General features: G+C 40.4%; 1 protein-coding gene across 1 annotated transcript in view; it reads right to left on the bottom strand.

The window, feature by feature from the left end:
* Window positions 1-272: 272 nt before the first annotated feature.
* WDR48 (WD repeat domain 48) overlaps window positions 273-16,808 on the bottom strand; it is a 57,650-nt gene continuing 41,114 nt past the window's right edge. Inside the window, exons 18-19 of the mRNA XM_089673133.1 lie at window positions 14,765-14,957; window positions 273-10,039 (exon numbers count right to left, since the gene is read on the bottom strand). Of these exons, the coding sequence (XP_089529259.1) occupies window positions 9,944-10,039; window positions 14,765-14,957 (289 nt within the window). The 3' untranslated portion in view covers window positions 273-9,943. The remainder of the gene's footprint in view (window positions 10,040-14,764; window positions 14,958-16,808) is intronic.

The following is a 16,808-nucleotide window of genomic DNA, read 5'->3' as shown; positions in this document are numbered from 1 at the left end:
AAGACGTAATTGAAGTTTTGGCCTTTAGCACAGTATATCTTGGCTTAGTAGTTCACCCATCATTTTTTTTCTTGTTTCCTGGAGATTCTGCAATTAGTGGTTTAAAAGTGGCAGTCCTAGATACTGGGTTAATATTATTCTGAAATGGAGCCATCTTATAAATGCTTACTTATCTTTGTAGGTCAGCCTTTTCTCTCCATTTATACACTGCCATAAAATGTCTAACAAAAATCATATCTGTGTAAACCCCAGAAGTCACAATACAACTGCTATTTATTCAAATCTTTTATTCTATACAACCATAAAATACACTTCATTAAATTGGTATGTTCCCCAGAACTACTGCATCAGAAGGGTTTGAAAAGGGCTTTCATTATGTATTAAACCATAAATAAAAGTAGGCTACATGTTTCAAAGGAATGGTATGAGCAATCCATATAAACACACAACAAAAAATTAGTACTGGTGATTTCTTAATTAAATTTTAGCAACATATAGCAGGTATAATTAGGGCATGAATAGTATAATAAAACTGCATTAATTCTAAATATGAACATATACCATGCCTAATTATATATTACACGTGTGATGTCAAACATATTGAGTGAAATGTCTGATGACAGTAAAATCTTAGAGGGGCTATTGGCTGTATTTAATAGTATATAACAAAAAGCAATGATAAGAGTGCTTCACATCAACCGCTCAGAAGCTTACAGTAGTGAAGTTTGATTATAGAGAAAGGAAACTTGGACTTGGGCTTTAATTCTAAACACGATTTCCAGAACTAAGTTATTCTGCTACTATATCAGTGTAGTAGCATCAACTAGTGTCCAGCTTTGAGTTCTAGCAGCATCACACGGTGAATACAGAGCTGACTGACCAAGATGGACATCCACCTACCTCTCCATTTCAGCCAATCAGTGTAAGCCTTGTATTCTTTGAAAAAATAAATGGCTTACTCTGAATGAAGGGAAAAAGGGTTTCCTTTATGCTTTTATCATGTTTGGTGATTTTCTAAATAAAAGGTGACTTCTACAGTAGAGCGACCTTCTGGCCTTTTTTTTCTTTCATCATCAGCTGTGAGCACCTGTTAAAGTGGAGTTCCACCCAAAAATGGACACTCCCCTCATCTGCCTCCTCCCCCCCTCCACTGCCACATGGCACCTTTTGTGAGTACCTGGTTTTGACAGCTACTCGCTCCCACTTTTGGCTCAGTTTGCCTCGGCGGACTGAGCCACTGAGCCAGAAGTCAACCCCCCCGTAGCTCTCTTGGGCACTTCACAGGTCACGGAGGAATGTGGCTCATTCACAAAGTGCAACGCGTGTCATGCATGCACAGTAGAAAATCGGCTGTGAAGCTGTAAGGCTTCACTGCTGGGTTCCCTTAGTCAAGATGGCGGCGCCAGCACCCAACAGCTGATTGAAGACAGGTAAGTGCCCTGACAATAAAAGTCAACAGATACAGTATTTGTTGCTGCTGACTTTTTTTTTTCTTTCTTTTCAGAATGAGGGGCGGGGTTGGGCACGGACTCCGCTTTGAGTACTATAGCAACAGTGTGTGGCTGGCGGACCTGGAGCTGTGTTTTCTCCTTTAGAGATTCTTCTGAATGGCTGTGAAGCATCAGCCCAACTGGATTTTGTTCCTGTAGTAAACGGGAAGTTGCCCATGATCCTGTGAAACCACAGCACTACATGTTGCTGATGCTACTACAGTATCATACAGTGCTGAGAGCAACAGAATAACTTAGTTTGGGTAAAACTGGCCCAAATGGACTATATACATAACTAACTATTTGACATGGAAGGAAACCTGGATTTAAAACTTTATGCAATCAGATTGTAATGTCTGGTGTGGTAAATCTCCTTTAGATATACTAACAAGTATGTACTACAAGGGCCTGTGTTATTGGATACACAGTGCTTGGATAGTATGGGGAGTCTAAACCTGCCACAGATGACCAGCAATTTCTGCAACAATGGGCAAAGATGACATGATCTAATAAATGGTATGATATGGTATAACGTATGTGGACACCATTCCAAATTATTGACATCAGGTGTTTCCAGTGAGGGGTACTGTTAATGTTACAGTATACAAAGACCTTTTTGACAATTGTGCGCCTACAACATTGTGGGAAGAGTTTGTGAAAGTTTCTTTTCTGTTCCAGTATCATTATACCCCTGTGCAAAAAGCCAAGACCATAAAGACATGGTTTAACGAGTTTGGTGCAGAAGGACTTGAATGACCTGCACAGAGCTCTGACCTCAGCCCTACTGAACACTTTTGGGATGAATGAGTAGGCTGAATGTGAGTCAGGTCTTCTTGTCTTGAGTGAGCACAATTTAAGGAAATAATAGAGAGACGTTTAACTCCACATTACTGCCTATAGTTTGGCAATGGAATGTCCAATAAGCTCCTACAGGTGTGATGGACCCCTTTAGGGTCCATTCACACTAGATGCGGTGGGACTGCGCAGAGCGTTTATTCCACCGCATGACAAGGCAAAGTGCCATGTCTCCTGTGTGCCCAATTCACTCTACTGCATTGCGGTGATATGCGGGCATGGTGCGCGGAAAAAGAGTAGAGCATGCACTTTTTTTTTAATGCAGCGTGAGGCACCACAAGGCAGCCAATTGCACTTAATGAAATGTCTGTGTGACATTTCACTAAAGTTCTTTAAAAAATAAAAAAAAAGGAACGGTGCGGTAAAGAACGGTGATACCCACTGGACCGCGCCACAGACCAGCTGCTGTGTTATAAAGCGGTAACTGATGTGAATGGACCCCCAGTATTGATCTCATGAAGATATGTGAATAGTTATGGCCACCCCAGAGCTAACTGACCCTATCTCTACAAATGTAAAGCCAGGGAAGGATAATCACATTTCCATTCCACGGTTCTTTAATGTGAACAACCACACAGAGGTGGGAAGCTTAAATTTAAATGATAAAGTACACCAGGTTTGCCTGCACGGGAAGGGATATATTCACACAATATGTTAAACACTAATGTTTACCTACTTAAGGCTTGTGTAGGATTTCAATACTTTTAACTTAAAACAGCTTTACTTTAAAGTGATATTAAAAGCTTTTTGACTAAAAGAAAAAATGTTCTAATTACCTGCTCTATGCAACATTATTGCACAAAAACAATTCCTTAACCTCCTCTTTGGTGTCCCTCTGCTGGTGCTGTTCGCTCCTCCTTCCTCCGGATGCCCTCTCATCAAGTGTGGTGCTGAGGGGGCACCCAGGTAGGCACGCTCCCAAGCCAGGTTGTGTGTGTATTCACAGACAGACACAGTGCCAGTAAGCCATGAACTGGCTCTCTCCTCACAGGAGTTTTGTCTGATAGCAGAAGGAGCCAGGAAGAGAGGAGAGTGGTGCTGCAGCTGGGACAGTGCTGGAACGGTGAGAGGAGTTAGGTGAATGTTTAAGGATGAAGTGTGTGTGTTTGTTTGGGGGGTATAATGCATTAAGGTACAAAAAAATAAAAAAAATTTTATACTTTAGAACCACTTTAGGCCAAGGAAGAAATGCTTTCTGTTAAGAAGTAAGGAGTGTTTAAATCCTTGCTTGCCTTAAAAAGGAGCACACCAAAAATATGGAGGCTGTCACTGCTAACCATATCTTGAAAATGCAGCTGTTGGACTTATGATCTGATTTCAATGCTATGAGCTACTGATCTCAGTAAGGCCCCTTTCAAATCGGGTCCGCCTGTCCGTTTTTCAGGTGGACCCAATCAGAACCTCCATCCTCCTCTATGGAGTGGCGGATGTAAAATGGGCTGTGTCCGCCTACATCCAATCCGAACCGATAAAAACAGATAGGGATCAGTTCCCCTCTGTTTTGCTGGATCAGATGGCAGTCAGGTGTAAACAGAGAGGTGGCCCATTTACATCCGAGTGCCCATAGAGGAGAGCGGGCTGCGTCCATATCTGCTCTGCAAAAGTGCAGTGGACACGGACCAGTCATCTTCCTGCTCAGCTGGGATCAGCAGATAGATACCCTGCTGAGCAAGTGGATTGCCAGCGGAGTCCACCCAGTGTGAAAGGGGCCTTAGGAGCAATTCTGACTTTCACCTGCCACAAGCTTGTTCAGAATCTATGACTCCAAGGAAAGACCATAATGATCAAATATTTATCTCACAATGGGGTAACTTAACTGAGAATCATAGCAGGAAGTCCACAATCAGCTCATCATCCATCAATTGTTGACACAGATCCCTTTCACAAGAGAAGATGTTAACACAGTGTCATTGCTCAGGTCTTCATCCCAAAGCAGACTTCTGATTGATTGCTGTGGCAGGCAGCAAATCATTGCTCATTGCACATGAATAAAGTTCACTATGAATAAGTCTGTTGGCAATATTAAGTAAGGAAACACATTTTAAAACAAGATTTTACATAGATTCTAGCAACAGCCTCAGCCAGCTTGAAGAAATTTGTAAAACAGCAAATTAGAATAAATCCACACTGGATTGAAAGTGCAAAATACAATACAGGTCTACATGGCCTAGTACCAGACACAGGCAACCTAAAGGGGATTTGTATCTATGTCTGATGAGGTCATTAAAATGGGAGAATCCACTAGATCAAATCATTACAACCTGGATACACATGGGAAGAGGAAGGTAACTGTAAACTAACCAGACATGAAATTACCTTTTATACACCTGAAATGTATATTGATTTCTTTGTTCTGGTTGAAGTGTAGCAGGGTCATGTCTCCACTGCTCTCTGTAAACCCAGAGATGACTATTACCCCACCCTAGGGGCTTCACTGTGACAGACCAGCTCAGATTTTTAGCACAGGTACCCATTTTTCTGTTTTAAAAGTATCCCTGGAGGGATTATAATCCTGATAACCTGACCCCTGGACATTATAGCAAGTATCTGGGGATATCAGTACAAATCTTATGTTACAGTACCCCAGGAATCCTGAAACATGGGAAACTCCAAACAGTGCCATCATCTAGGAAGCTGCACTTTGCTGTTCTGCACCTTCCACTGGTCACTGTGGTCACCTATCACACTTCTGGCCAACAGTAAGACATTGCCTAAGTCCCTGATGAAGTCACTACATGCATGTTACAATGCTTTAAGGGGTAAATGAAAACATATGTAGACACCTCTAGGAGCCTGCTATAGTGTCGAGGTCATTATATGACTAAAGTCCCCACAAGATTGTATGTACAGCTCCTTTCTATAGGGAATTTACCATAGCGCAGAAGACAAAGTATTTCTGTATCTTCTAGCGGATTCTCTATAGGAATAAAGAGTTCACTAATGCCAGCAGATGGGAATATGAAAAGTCATGACCAGGCTGTAAAGATCAAATGCACCTCCAGCTCTACCTTAAACAGGGTAAACAGATTTGGCAAGTTGTCTTCAAGACTGATAGAAGATCAGGTAAACATTTCCATACCTCATCTGTTGCTCTGGCAGCTTCGGCATCCTTGTACACAGTGTATACCGCTCAGGTGAGTCACTTTACTACAGTTACGTGTGAGTGCCCGCCACGGCTCACCGCCGCATACACTAAAGAGAAAGTAAATGGCCACAAACCACCACAGAACTAATGCAAAGCAAAATCTTTAATATCTTCACAGTCAGGAGAGCAGAACAGGACAAGTTGTTGATGTGTTTCACACTGCGTTGTTGATGCGTTTCATAATGCGGTTATTCTGTTCTAAAATAAGCACGTTACTTGAGTGTGAAACGTGTCAGCTTGTCCTGTACAGCTCTTCTGACTGTGAAGATATCAAAGATTTCACTTTGGATTAGTTCTGGGGTGATGTGTGGCCATTTACTTCTCTCTCTTCAACCTAGGTATCCTAACAATATTTGTTGTGACTATTTGGGCATCATACAATACCTAATTAGTGTACAGTCAAATCACAATCATAAAGTCAACATCTTTCAACCTCTTTTTCCTCTGTATGGCCAGCTTTCTGTGCAAAGATGAAAAGATAATATGAAGTCAGATTCCAAAACGGAACAGCTGAAAACATCTGCTTAATCAGCTGAATCTACTTAAAAAAAGCTGGACCCAGCTACGCGACATTCTACCTGCCGTGCTTGCAATATCATTTCTCTGGATATCTATAGCATTTGTTCAGTAATGCAAAGGAAAAGAATTTAGCATTTTTTTTATTTAACTGGAACCATTAGGTGACACATTACTTCCCCTTTATACGTTCCTATCCAGCAGTGGATCTAAATCATCTTCAAAAGGAAGTGTTTAATTATATGATCACTAAATGAAATGACAATTCAGTCCATAAAACAGCACCTTGCAGCTGGCATTTTTAACCTATACACAAAATGTTGAGTTTATTTACATCTCCAAAAAACAAATTATTTGTCAAACAAGTATGAAATTTGCCTTCCTTTGTTTCAAGTTCCAGAAACCTTTCCACAAATCCTGAAACCTCTTATGTTACAAAATATATAGTCAGAGCAGCCGTGGTACATACACATCTACACGTAGTCAGAATGGAAGGTTTGGCTCAGTGGCTAATGAACAGCATCATGGCAAGGGGGAACGGAGTTCAGTATGATGCACAGCATCAGGACCCACACCATGCCAAAACATTCTTTATACAGGGAGATAATTACACAAGAACTGTTGGCATCTTTTTATTATCAAAGTGCAGGTGCACTTTTCTACCAACAATTGCGATAGAAGAAAACAAAGACTTTGTGTTATTTGATGGTACAAAGAGCAAAACTACATTATAACTAGGATTGCACAGATACCAATAGCGGTATGGATGACAGTACTTAGCACGTGCATTAGTTTCGGTACTCGTCCAATTGCTCCGATACTAAAAACCGATACCTTCAGGATCTGTTCTTTCAGCTGTCAGCTGAAATGTAAACAAAAGAATGCCAGCAATTATCAGTTGTTAAGGAACGGGCTGCTGTGTGCTTAACAACCAATGACATTTCAGCTGTCAGCGGGATTCCTCTACTGACAGCTGAAATGTAATAAAAAAAAAAGATGGATAGTTGTCTATCCATCTGAGCGATCCTCGATCCTCTGGGTGGCCAGCTCAGCTGTTTTGCCAGAAAGAGTACAGAGAGGAGCAAAGGGCAGGGGAGGTGCGGGCTGAGCTCTATGCATCTTCTGTGCACAGGGCTTTACAGTGCTCTGTGCCTCACAGCACATGTGCTAACAGAAGACCGAGGATCACTCAGAGGAGTTGAGCTACTGCTGTCACTACTGTAGGGATAGAATTTGTGCTAGGAAGAGGGGAGATTTGGGGGGGGGGGGTATTTTGGGAGGAGTTACAACCTACAGACAACTAAACCCCGCCTCACAAGAGTACATTTTAGGGTTTGTTCACAGCAAGTGCAGTGCGCCAACATGTGCGAAAACTCATGTTTTCCTATACCACACAAAAAATGTGCTGCCTTTTGCAGACACACGTGGGTGCCATTAATTCTTAATCCTCTACAACCCCCTAACTCCCCTCCCCACCTTCCAAACCACCCCTCTACCTAGGCAATAGGTATCGGTAATCGATATCACACTTTAAAAAAAAAAAAAAGTATTGGTACTCGTACTTGGTGTTAAAAAAAAAAAAAATCGGTATTGGTACATTCCTAGCTATAACTCAAGAGGCCATTTGTCTTCCCAAATCAACTATGTACCAGTAATATCCCTTCCATGAAGCAATGTAAGAATTGTGGGTTATCCTATAGAAAGCTCATGACACAAGTCTTACCTGCCTTATGGCCCTTCAGCTACCTCCTGGTCCTACATGGAAAACAGCGCAGATATGCAAAATCTACATTAAAGGAGAAGTTCACCTTTGAGGACTAGTAACACTGCAGCCTCTGTCTGATTCTTCCTCACCGCCCCCCGATGACAACAGTACAGGGAGAAGTTCCCCGTACTAGCTGTGTGTGTTTAAAATCAGCACGGTCATACGGGGCTCCGCCCACATGGTCACGTCATTCAGTCACAGAGTTCTGTGAATGAATGTTCCTACAAGTACAGACATCCTTTACGGATGTCCGCTTATAGTTCTCAATGAACTACCACAGTGCTGTGGGGAGTCGTGGTAGTTCATTCACACTGTCAGTGTTACACCATCTGCACGTACGAGGTACAAGCACACAGATATAAACTGACAGTCTGCAGGAGACCTGCATGGCACCAGCAATCTGCTGACCACTGTTGCAATGCTTTACAGGCTCCAAAAATAAATAAATGCACAGTTTTTTTACCTGCAAAACAAATGTGCATTTATTATTAAACGTGAACTTATCCTTCAATGATATGAATTCTCATAGCATACAAAAGGGATACATTTACAATAAGCAATATCATGGATGGCCTCTCCTAAATGGTGCAAAGGCTTGAAATGGTCTTCGGCCAATAAAGTACCAGTCATTGATTCTTAACACACCTTTAGGAAAGATCAGATGCTTTCCAATACACATCAGCGCTCTTTGTACCATCATATTAAATAATGACTCCACCTTTCTGGCAAATGTAATATTATAGGGTATGATGAGGCAGTCTTCAATGGTTAACATTATTGCCTACTACATTTTTCTTATGTAAATGAAAGGATTTAAAAAAATCCACTATACCGAGTAAGTAATGCACAAATTTTGCTGGTTTTCATGGAGGAACACTACACATGGCTGTGTCTACGGAACATTCTTTTAACTGCTCCTGGCATGTACAGATTGCATTCCACTGATATAAACACAGGTCAACAGCAATGTTGATCATGCTCAACAAATAATGTACCTTGCAGGTACCCTTTTGCCTGAATTGTTTTACCTTATTGATCCAGCTTGTATTGTCTTATTGTGTATTGAATAATTAAAAGGACATATAATGGCTCTGTTACAAAGATTTTTAATTCTTTCTACGGATATACAGTATCTACATTCATCAGACAACTGCCTCTTGGCAACACTTCAGTTTTAATTTGGCTTTATTAAGAAAAGTAGTGCAATTTTAACATGACAGCATGTAATGTGCAATAATCCATAACAGCCAATTAGATTTACTTTGACTGCAATCAAGAGAATTTGTTTAAATCTGATCGGCTGGCAAGGGTTATAACACTTTTTTCATGTTCCTGTACTTTTGTCTGCCTTATTGAGGCCTGTATGTGAAAGAGATATTATGGTAGTAAGAATGTACAAATCTCCAGTGCGATCGAACCCAAGAGGTAAAAGGGAAAACAAAATGCAATTACTAACACTATTTACAAGGATAAGGATATCACACCGATTCACACCTTATAATATCATACTGTCAGAAAAGTGGAGTTGTCTTTCAGTGTACCAGTCTATGCCAACATTAGAGGCAGTTACTGTGTGGCACATGAAAACACAGCTTGTCAATTCACCAGGAACCCAGTAAGCTTCCTGGGAGGAATGACCTTATCCCTTCTATTTTAAAAAATTAACGAAACAGCTGAATAGCTTATACAATGGCTGCCCACTGGGGCACAATTCAAATAACCCTCATTCATAGGGACTGCTCCTTACCTTGCTGAACTGGACAGTTAAAACTACTACCTGCAGACTGGAATGTACTTAGACACACACGGTGCAAGGGGCAGGGAACTTTACATCAACAAGCTCTTCTGAAAGACAGAAAATCAGAGCTTAAGAGAGACTTCAAAAGACTCTTGGGACAGATAAGCATAGGAAGCATTACAAAGTGTGTATCAAAGACTTTGTACATTAAAACACAAACAAAATAACGTTGGGCTGCCTTCGTTTTCTGGATCCTTCAGGTAACTCAAGTAACTAAAGCAGAGTCAGTGGGTAATTGCTTATTTGTTAGATTAACTAAGCATACACATGAATGCCCATACTGGCTCTGTGTTCAAGAGTTCAGCAGGCTTCTATACAGTACTAATGTTGAATCCAGACGAGTAATGTCAGTTTAGTCACTCCTTGGATTTCTTTCACGTGGATTTCTGGCGATAGTGGAGGGTCAGATCACCTCCACTCTTCCAGATGAAATGTTTCACAGTCCTCAGGTCCATATTAGGATCTAAAATCTGCAGAAAACAAAGACACAGATGTGGGAACATGAATGCAAAGAGTAAGTAAAAGGAATTATCCTTAAAAAGAAACAAGTACTGAGACTGTTGATCCTGTCTTCATAAATTGCTAATCCCTTGGCCGTCATAATGACCCAACACATTTAAAGGCATTGTACACTTTCAAATCTTTGCACCAGGTATTAGTGCAGTTAATTCTAGGTGCTGTTTGTTCGTCTTGTAATAATGAGCTCATATTTTGTGGCTGCAGTCTGCAGTGTCATAGCTGATTGATTTCCTTTTGTCCATGTATTGCTTTAGCTAACTGGTTCCTATGCGCCAAGGGAACAGAAAAACGTTGTGTTCAGGGCGACACGGAGTCCAATCCATGCCTTGCCATCCCCTACGTATTGTATCACCGATGTGGGAGTGCTAATGTGATGAAATACTACTCCAGCGGCATGAGTGAGTTCCCTGTGTGTCTGTGAATGCTCTGCCTGCTAGTGTCAGATTCAGATCCAACTACTGTGTAGCCTCTCACCTGCATGAGCACAAGACTGAGATATTCAGGGGTTGAGGAATATGTGGTTTCTTCACAAGAAGTGTCAGGTCTCATACAACAGACAGAAATTGTGCATTAACTTGTGCAATGTCATGCCAAATGCCTGTATCAAACAGAAATTTTATGACACAAGATTGTATAAATATACACCAAACTACAAGATCAATGCACAACTTATGGATGCGAAAAACGCAAAGTGCAGGAAGCTCACTATGACTGATACTTCTTGACTAACTAGTTCCGTACAAGTTGGCAGATCAGGAGTTCTGCCTTTCCTATTCTGCGAGTTAGTTACTAGCTTGTGTCTCAAAGTACTGCCAAAAAACTAGCATTTTCAGAAGCAGGTCACCAATGGCAGCCCTCATTTTTTCTTTAAATTTTTTTTTATAGAAAATCCTGTCCCCTGCCTGCATGCTGAAGAGAAGGACCCCTTTCACTCTTGGTTGTGAAGCCTCTCTGGTCTCTCTGAAGTTTTGCACATCCCTGCTGAGTCAGAGCTACAATTCTCTAATCAGCAGGGCTTTGTCTGACTCAGTCAAGTCAGGAGTCCCACCCTGCAACGTGCTGGCAGGGGACAGGCTTTTCTTTTCAGGCTGTGACTGCTTTACATAAAAAACAAAAAAATTAACTGTACAACATTGAACACCTTTTGTCTTGATGTACCAAGAAAGTGTTTAGCTGATTTAAACATAAGGTCCAACTGGGCTGTAAGGAAGGAATGCTGTTTGGAGATGCATCTAATCTAGAGCTTGTGAACATTAAATATAAGAGTTAATTTAAATGGAAGGGGGTAGAGCAAGAACCAGTATCAGAGGAGTGCCCCACAATGAAGGTTTATTGTTTGAGCATACAAAATAATAAACAGTGTTTAATACACGATTTTCCATGTATAGTATAACCTGGGCCTTCATATTAACCAAGTTCAATGTGGATTTTTTATGGCTTGTGTACAGAATTCACATCTATGCACACACGTTAAAAAGGAATCTATTAATTTTAAGCATTTTTTTACAAGTTTCCAAACTGACCTTTTATGCACGTTCACATTTTTGTCCCATTTTATTTAATAAAATCTGCACTAGATTACATGATATATACTATAAATGCTAGATACAGAAAACTTTCATGATACAATGCAGGGCCCATCTAAAAGTTCAAGCCAGCATCAGCTTTTGCCTACAGAGCTGTGTGAACTAGAAGAAGGGGGTGTGCTATACTCTGACTTAGTCTGTGTGGGTAAAAACGTAAAGTTAAATAGGCTCTAGAGCTCCATTCACTGGCTGCATAGGGTAACCAAAGTATTTTTATGGAATATCCCATATTTACCCAACTAGATAGATAACATTTAAAAATGTAACCTTCTGTCCTGAACATAAAGAATATACACTGCTCAAAAAAATTTAAGGAACACTTTTTAATCAGAGTATAGTATCAAGTCAATTAAACTCCTGGTATATTGATCTGGTCAGTTAAGTAGCAGAGGGGGTTGTTAATCAGTTTCAGGTGCTTTGGTGTTAAAGAAATTAACAACAGGTGCATTAGATGGGCAACAATGAGACAACCCCCATAACAGGAATGGTTTTACAGCTGGAGGCCACTGACATTTTTGCCCTGAATGTTTCTCACTAGTTTTGCATTTGGCTAGGGTCAGTGTCACTACTGGTATGCACAGGAAGTCCAACTCCTCCAGGATGGCACATCAATACGTGCCATTGCCAGAAGGTTTGCTGCATTTCCCAGCAGTCTCAAGAGCATGGAGGAGATTCCAGGAGACAGGCATTTACTCTAGGAGAGCTGGACAGGGACGTAGAAGATCCTTAAACCATCATCAGGACCGGTATCTGCTCCTTTGTGCAAGGAGGAAAAGGATGAGCACTGCCAGAGCCCTACAAAATGACCTCCAGCAGGCCACTGGTGTGAATGTCTCTGACCAAACAATCAGAAACAGACTTCATGAGGGTGGCCTGAGGGCCCGACGTCCTCTAGTGGGCCCTGTGCTCACTGCCTGGCACTATAATGCTCAATTGGCATTTGCCATTGAACACCAGAATTGGCAGGTCTACCACTGGCACCCTGTGCTTTTCACAGATGAGAGCAGGTTCACCCTGAGCACATGTGACAGACGTAAAAAGGTCTGGAGAAGCCGTGGAGAACATTATGCTGCCTGTAACATCGTTTGACATGACCGTTGTGGTGGTGGGTCAGTGATGGTCTGGGGAGGCATATCCACAGAGGGATGCACAGACCCCTACAAGTTAAAATAAAGGCACCCTGACTGCCATTAGCTATCGGGATGAAATCCTTGGACCCATTGTCAGACCCTACGCTGGTGCAGTGGGTCCTGAGTTCCTCCTGGTGCACAACAATGCCCGGCCTCATGTGGCAAGAGTATGCAGGCAGTTCCTAGAAGATGAAGGAATGAATACCATTGACCTGACCTAAATCCAATAGAACACCTCTGGGATATCATGTTTTGGTGCAACCGACACTGTCAGGTTGCACCTCAGATTGTTCAGAAGCTCAGTGATGCTCTGGTCCAGACCTGGGAGGAAATACCCCAGGACACCATCCGTCATCTCATTAGGAGCATACCCCGACGTTGTCAGGCATACATACAAGCACGTGGGGGCCATACAAACTACTGAGTACCATTTTGAGTTGCTGCAATGAAATTTCAGCAAAAATGGACTAGCCTGCTGCATCATTTTTTCCACTTTGATTTTTGGGGTGTCTTTGAATTCAGTCCTCTGTAAGTTGATAATTTTCATTTCCATCAAACAATGGGGCATCCTTACAGTCCTAACACATTACCCAGTCCATATCAGTATAGATATCCAGCATGATTTTTCCCCATCGAGATCTGATGTGTTTTCATAGTGAAGCAACTCATAATCTGTGGGGATGTTAACCTGCACTCAGTGTTAAAATTTTACACAACCTGGGGACTGCTGTAACTTAAAATACCAGAATACAAGATGATATCTAAACAAAAACTATACCACAAAAAGCTGTGCTGTACCTTTAAAAAAAATGTGCTCAAGTGCAACTAAACAAACAAAATTCTTAAAAAAACACAAAAAACAAACAATTATCACATGCTATGCATCAAATTCATATCACAAATTGTGCATCATTATATACCGCACCTAGAAAGTGCTCTTGTGCAAAATAATATGTAAAAAGAAAAAAAAAAACAAAAAACACAACAATGAAAATAATTAATGCATTTTTCATAAAAGTGCTGACGTGCATACAGCATGAAAAAAAGTGCTCATGTGTTCTTCATTTAAATTAGAAAATAGTCCACCAAAGTCCACGGAGATTCATAAATTCCCAAATAGTCTGGTGCTGTGAAATTTCAATCTAATTCCACCGCTGTGAAACTACCACCGCCAAAACTAGCCTCTCACCAAATGCAACAATCTCAAGATTAGAAGTTAAAACAGCAGGTGTCACTCCACACAGGATCACAGCAGCAGTCTAGCTTGCACTATCCAGCTCGTCCTCACCTGGGTCAGGCTTCAATCACTCAGAGAACAAACCAAAAATCTATGGCCCAATATCTTCATTCAAATCAGTCTATTGACTTTACAGGTCCTTACAATGATTGGCGTCTACAAATATTAGAAATAGCATCGCTGCTCAACCGGCGGTGTGCGCGATAATGTCATAAGAGGCTGGTTCTTGCGGTGGTGGCTAGACTGATAATTTCCCAAATAATCTTGTGCTGTGAAACTTCAATCTCTATGAAATTTTTTCATGCTATATGCACAATAGCGCTTTTATGAAAAAATGTATGATTTTAAACTTTGCTTTTTACATAGGAATTATTTGCACTAGAGCACTTTTTAGGTGTGGTATATAATGATGCACAATTTGTGATATGAATATTATGCATAACTTGTGATAATGATTATGAATTTTGTTTATGTTTAAAGGGACAGTGCAGCTTTTTGTGGTACAACAACAAGAACTTAAAATCCAGTCTGACTTCAGCAGTACCCGACTGAATGGCCATGCTATTGCAGTTTTCATACTGTCATACTGGATAACTCTGCATAGGTTCTGTACTCAATATAACTTCTGGCTGCTATATTTAGCCAACATAACACCATCTTCACTGCAGTATCAACCACACAAATAAAAATCAACCAGAACATACATAAGCAAGTAAACATTACCTGGTCCTGACACAGGAGTTCAATCTTCTCTTCGGCCAGCACAGCAATGTCTTCTTCTTTCTCTTGTTCTCCTGGCTTCTCATTATTTGAGGAGCTGGTTGTCTGAGATTCCGTATCTACATTTATAATCTTCTCATAGACGTGCTCCATCACCTTTCTGACTTGCAGCATGTCACTAGCTGAGAGTCTGTCCCTGCAAAGGTGGGAAGTGCTTAAAATGTTACCCGTAATTCAGAAATGGTAATGGTTTAGACACAAACTCTGCTACAATGATATTCAGACAGGGTGGATAAAAATCAATGATTAAAAAAAAAAAAAAAAAAAAAATCGGATTTTTTTAATTTAAATTGGATTTTTTTGATTTAAATCGGATTTTTTAACATAAAATGCTTTTTGAGGAAAATATATTACCATCCAAAAGGTTATTCCATCATGAAATAAAGATTAGTTTTTTAATTATGTAGAATAAGGCTGTATATGTTTAATTTGTTTGGTAAATAAATTCCATTAATCCATTCACAATGTCATGCTCTTCCAGAGGTTTTTGTAGGATTATTGGGCAGTTTCTCTGCCTACAAGATAGTATCACAGATGCTTGGTTTACTTTTGCAGTTCTCAAAACTGAATTTGACTCAGCGGAGATCACATGCCTCTTCTTCACAGCAAAAATGTTAGAACATGAACAGAGTTAAGAAAAAGACCTTAATCCTAACTTCTACAAACCTATGAATACAGAATCAACCCCTTCAGTGCTAAATTTCAAGAAGTTCAGTGAATAGAAACAATATTTTTCTGATTGTTTGGAGTGGAATAGATCTGCACAAGAAGAAAGTGAAACGAAGTGTGAGGAGGAAGGGGCTGACAGTCTAAGTTTCTTAAAATATATATATTTTGTTTAGCCAAATTAGTTAACAAACATGGATGTTTGTTTAAGCAAATAACACATGCTGGAATGTTATTGTTTCAGTTGAATAAATCTATTTAAATTGTTATTATTAGGGTAACGATTATTTTTCTCCTTCCTAAGTACAACAGAAACGTTGTCCAAATATGAATGATTAACCTATTAAACTGGGGATAAAAAACTAATGTGAAAAGTTGTTATTCTAAAAATCTTCATCTACTTGTATATTAAAGTTATACCAGCAAGAATTAGTCTTTATGTAGAAAACTAGGATTTAAATCAAGCCTTACTGACTAGTGACTTAAATCGTGATTTAAATCAGTTTGATTTAAATCAAATCCACCCTGTATTCAGAAAATATGTTATTGGCAATTCCAGGTTTCCAACATTAGGATCTTTGGTTTACCTGTAAAATCATTTTATTGAAATACATCACAGGACACAGAGGACTTAATATTCAGGGCTACCTAGGGTTATGCTGCCACCTTTAGGTGAATGGACAGTGGGCCAAAAAAAAAAGGCATAACCCCTTGCAGCCCAACTAATGCAGGCCATACATGGTTCGAATTCCAAACGATTTTCGTACGACAATCGGACCTAAAAATAATCGGCCGATTTTCGCTCTGTTAGTGGGGCAATGGCATCGGCCGATTTTCGTGGTTCCTACTCATTTCGTTTATCAGGCATGCTGGAAAATTCGTGAAAAACAACTGATTTTCGAAATCACTGGTGGCACCATCGGATTACAGAACAAATGAAATTTCGATTTTCGAATGAAAAATCGTTCAGAATTCGGACCGTGTATGGCCTGCATAAGTCTCCGTTTTGTAGCCAGCAGTTAGGAATACAAACGAGTGGAGGGATCTTTGTGTCCTATGATATACTCATTAGGATTTTTGGTTTACCTGTTAAATCCTTTTTTCTTAAATCATACATCACTGGAAAGAGTTGATATTGACGACTACTTGGGATGTCCCAAAGCAGTGAACATGAGGGGTGGGCAAGACAGCAATAAGGACAAATGCTCAAACCCAAAATAGAACAGGGACAAAACCCACCAAAAAAGATCTTCCGCCCCAAACTGGTGTCTGTAGAGGCACGAACATCGACCTCATAGAAATTAGTAAACCTGTGAAAAGA

This window comes from Staurois parvus, unplaced genomic scaffold, assembly GCF_062004578.1.
Source record: "Staurois parvus isolate SC_StPar_1 unplaced genomic scaffold, SC_StPar_1.0 ptg000136l, whole genome shotgun sequence".
Lineage (NCBI taxonomy): Eukaryota > Metazoa > Chordata > Amphibia > Anura > Ranidae > Staurois > Staurois parvus.
Note: the sequence above shows the minus strand (reverse complement) of the source record. Positions and strands in the feature narration are given on the sequence as shown.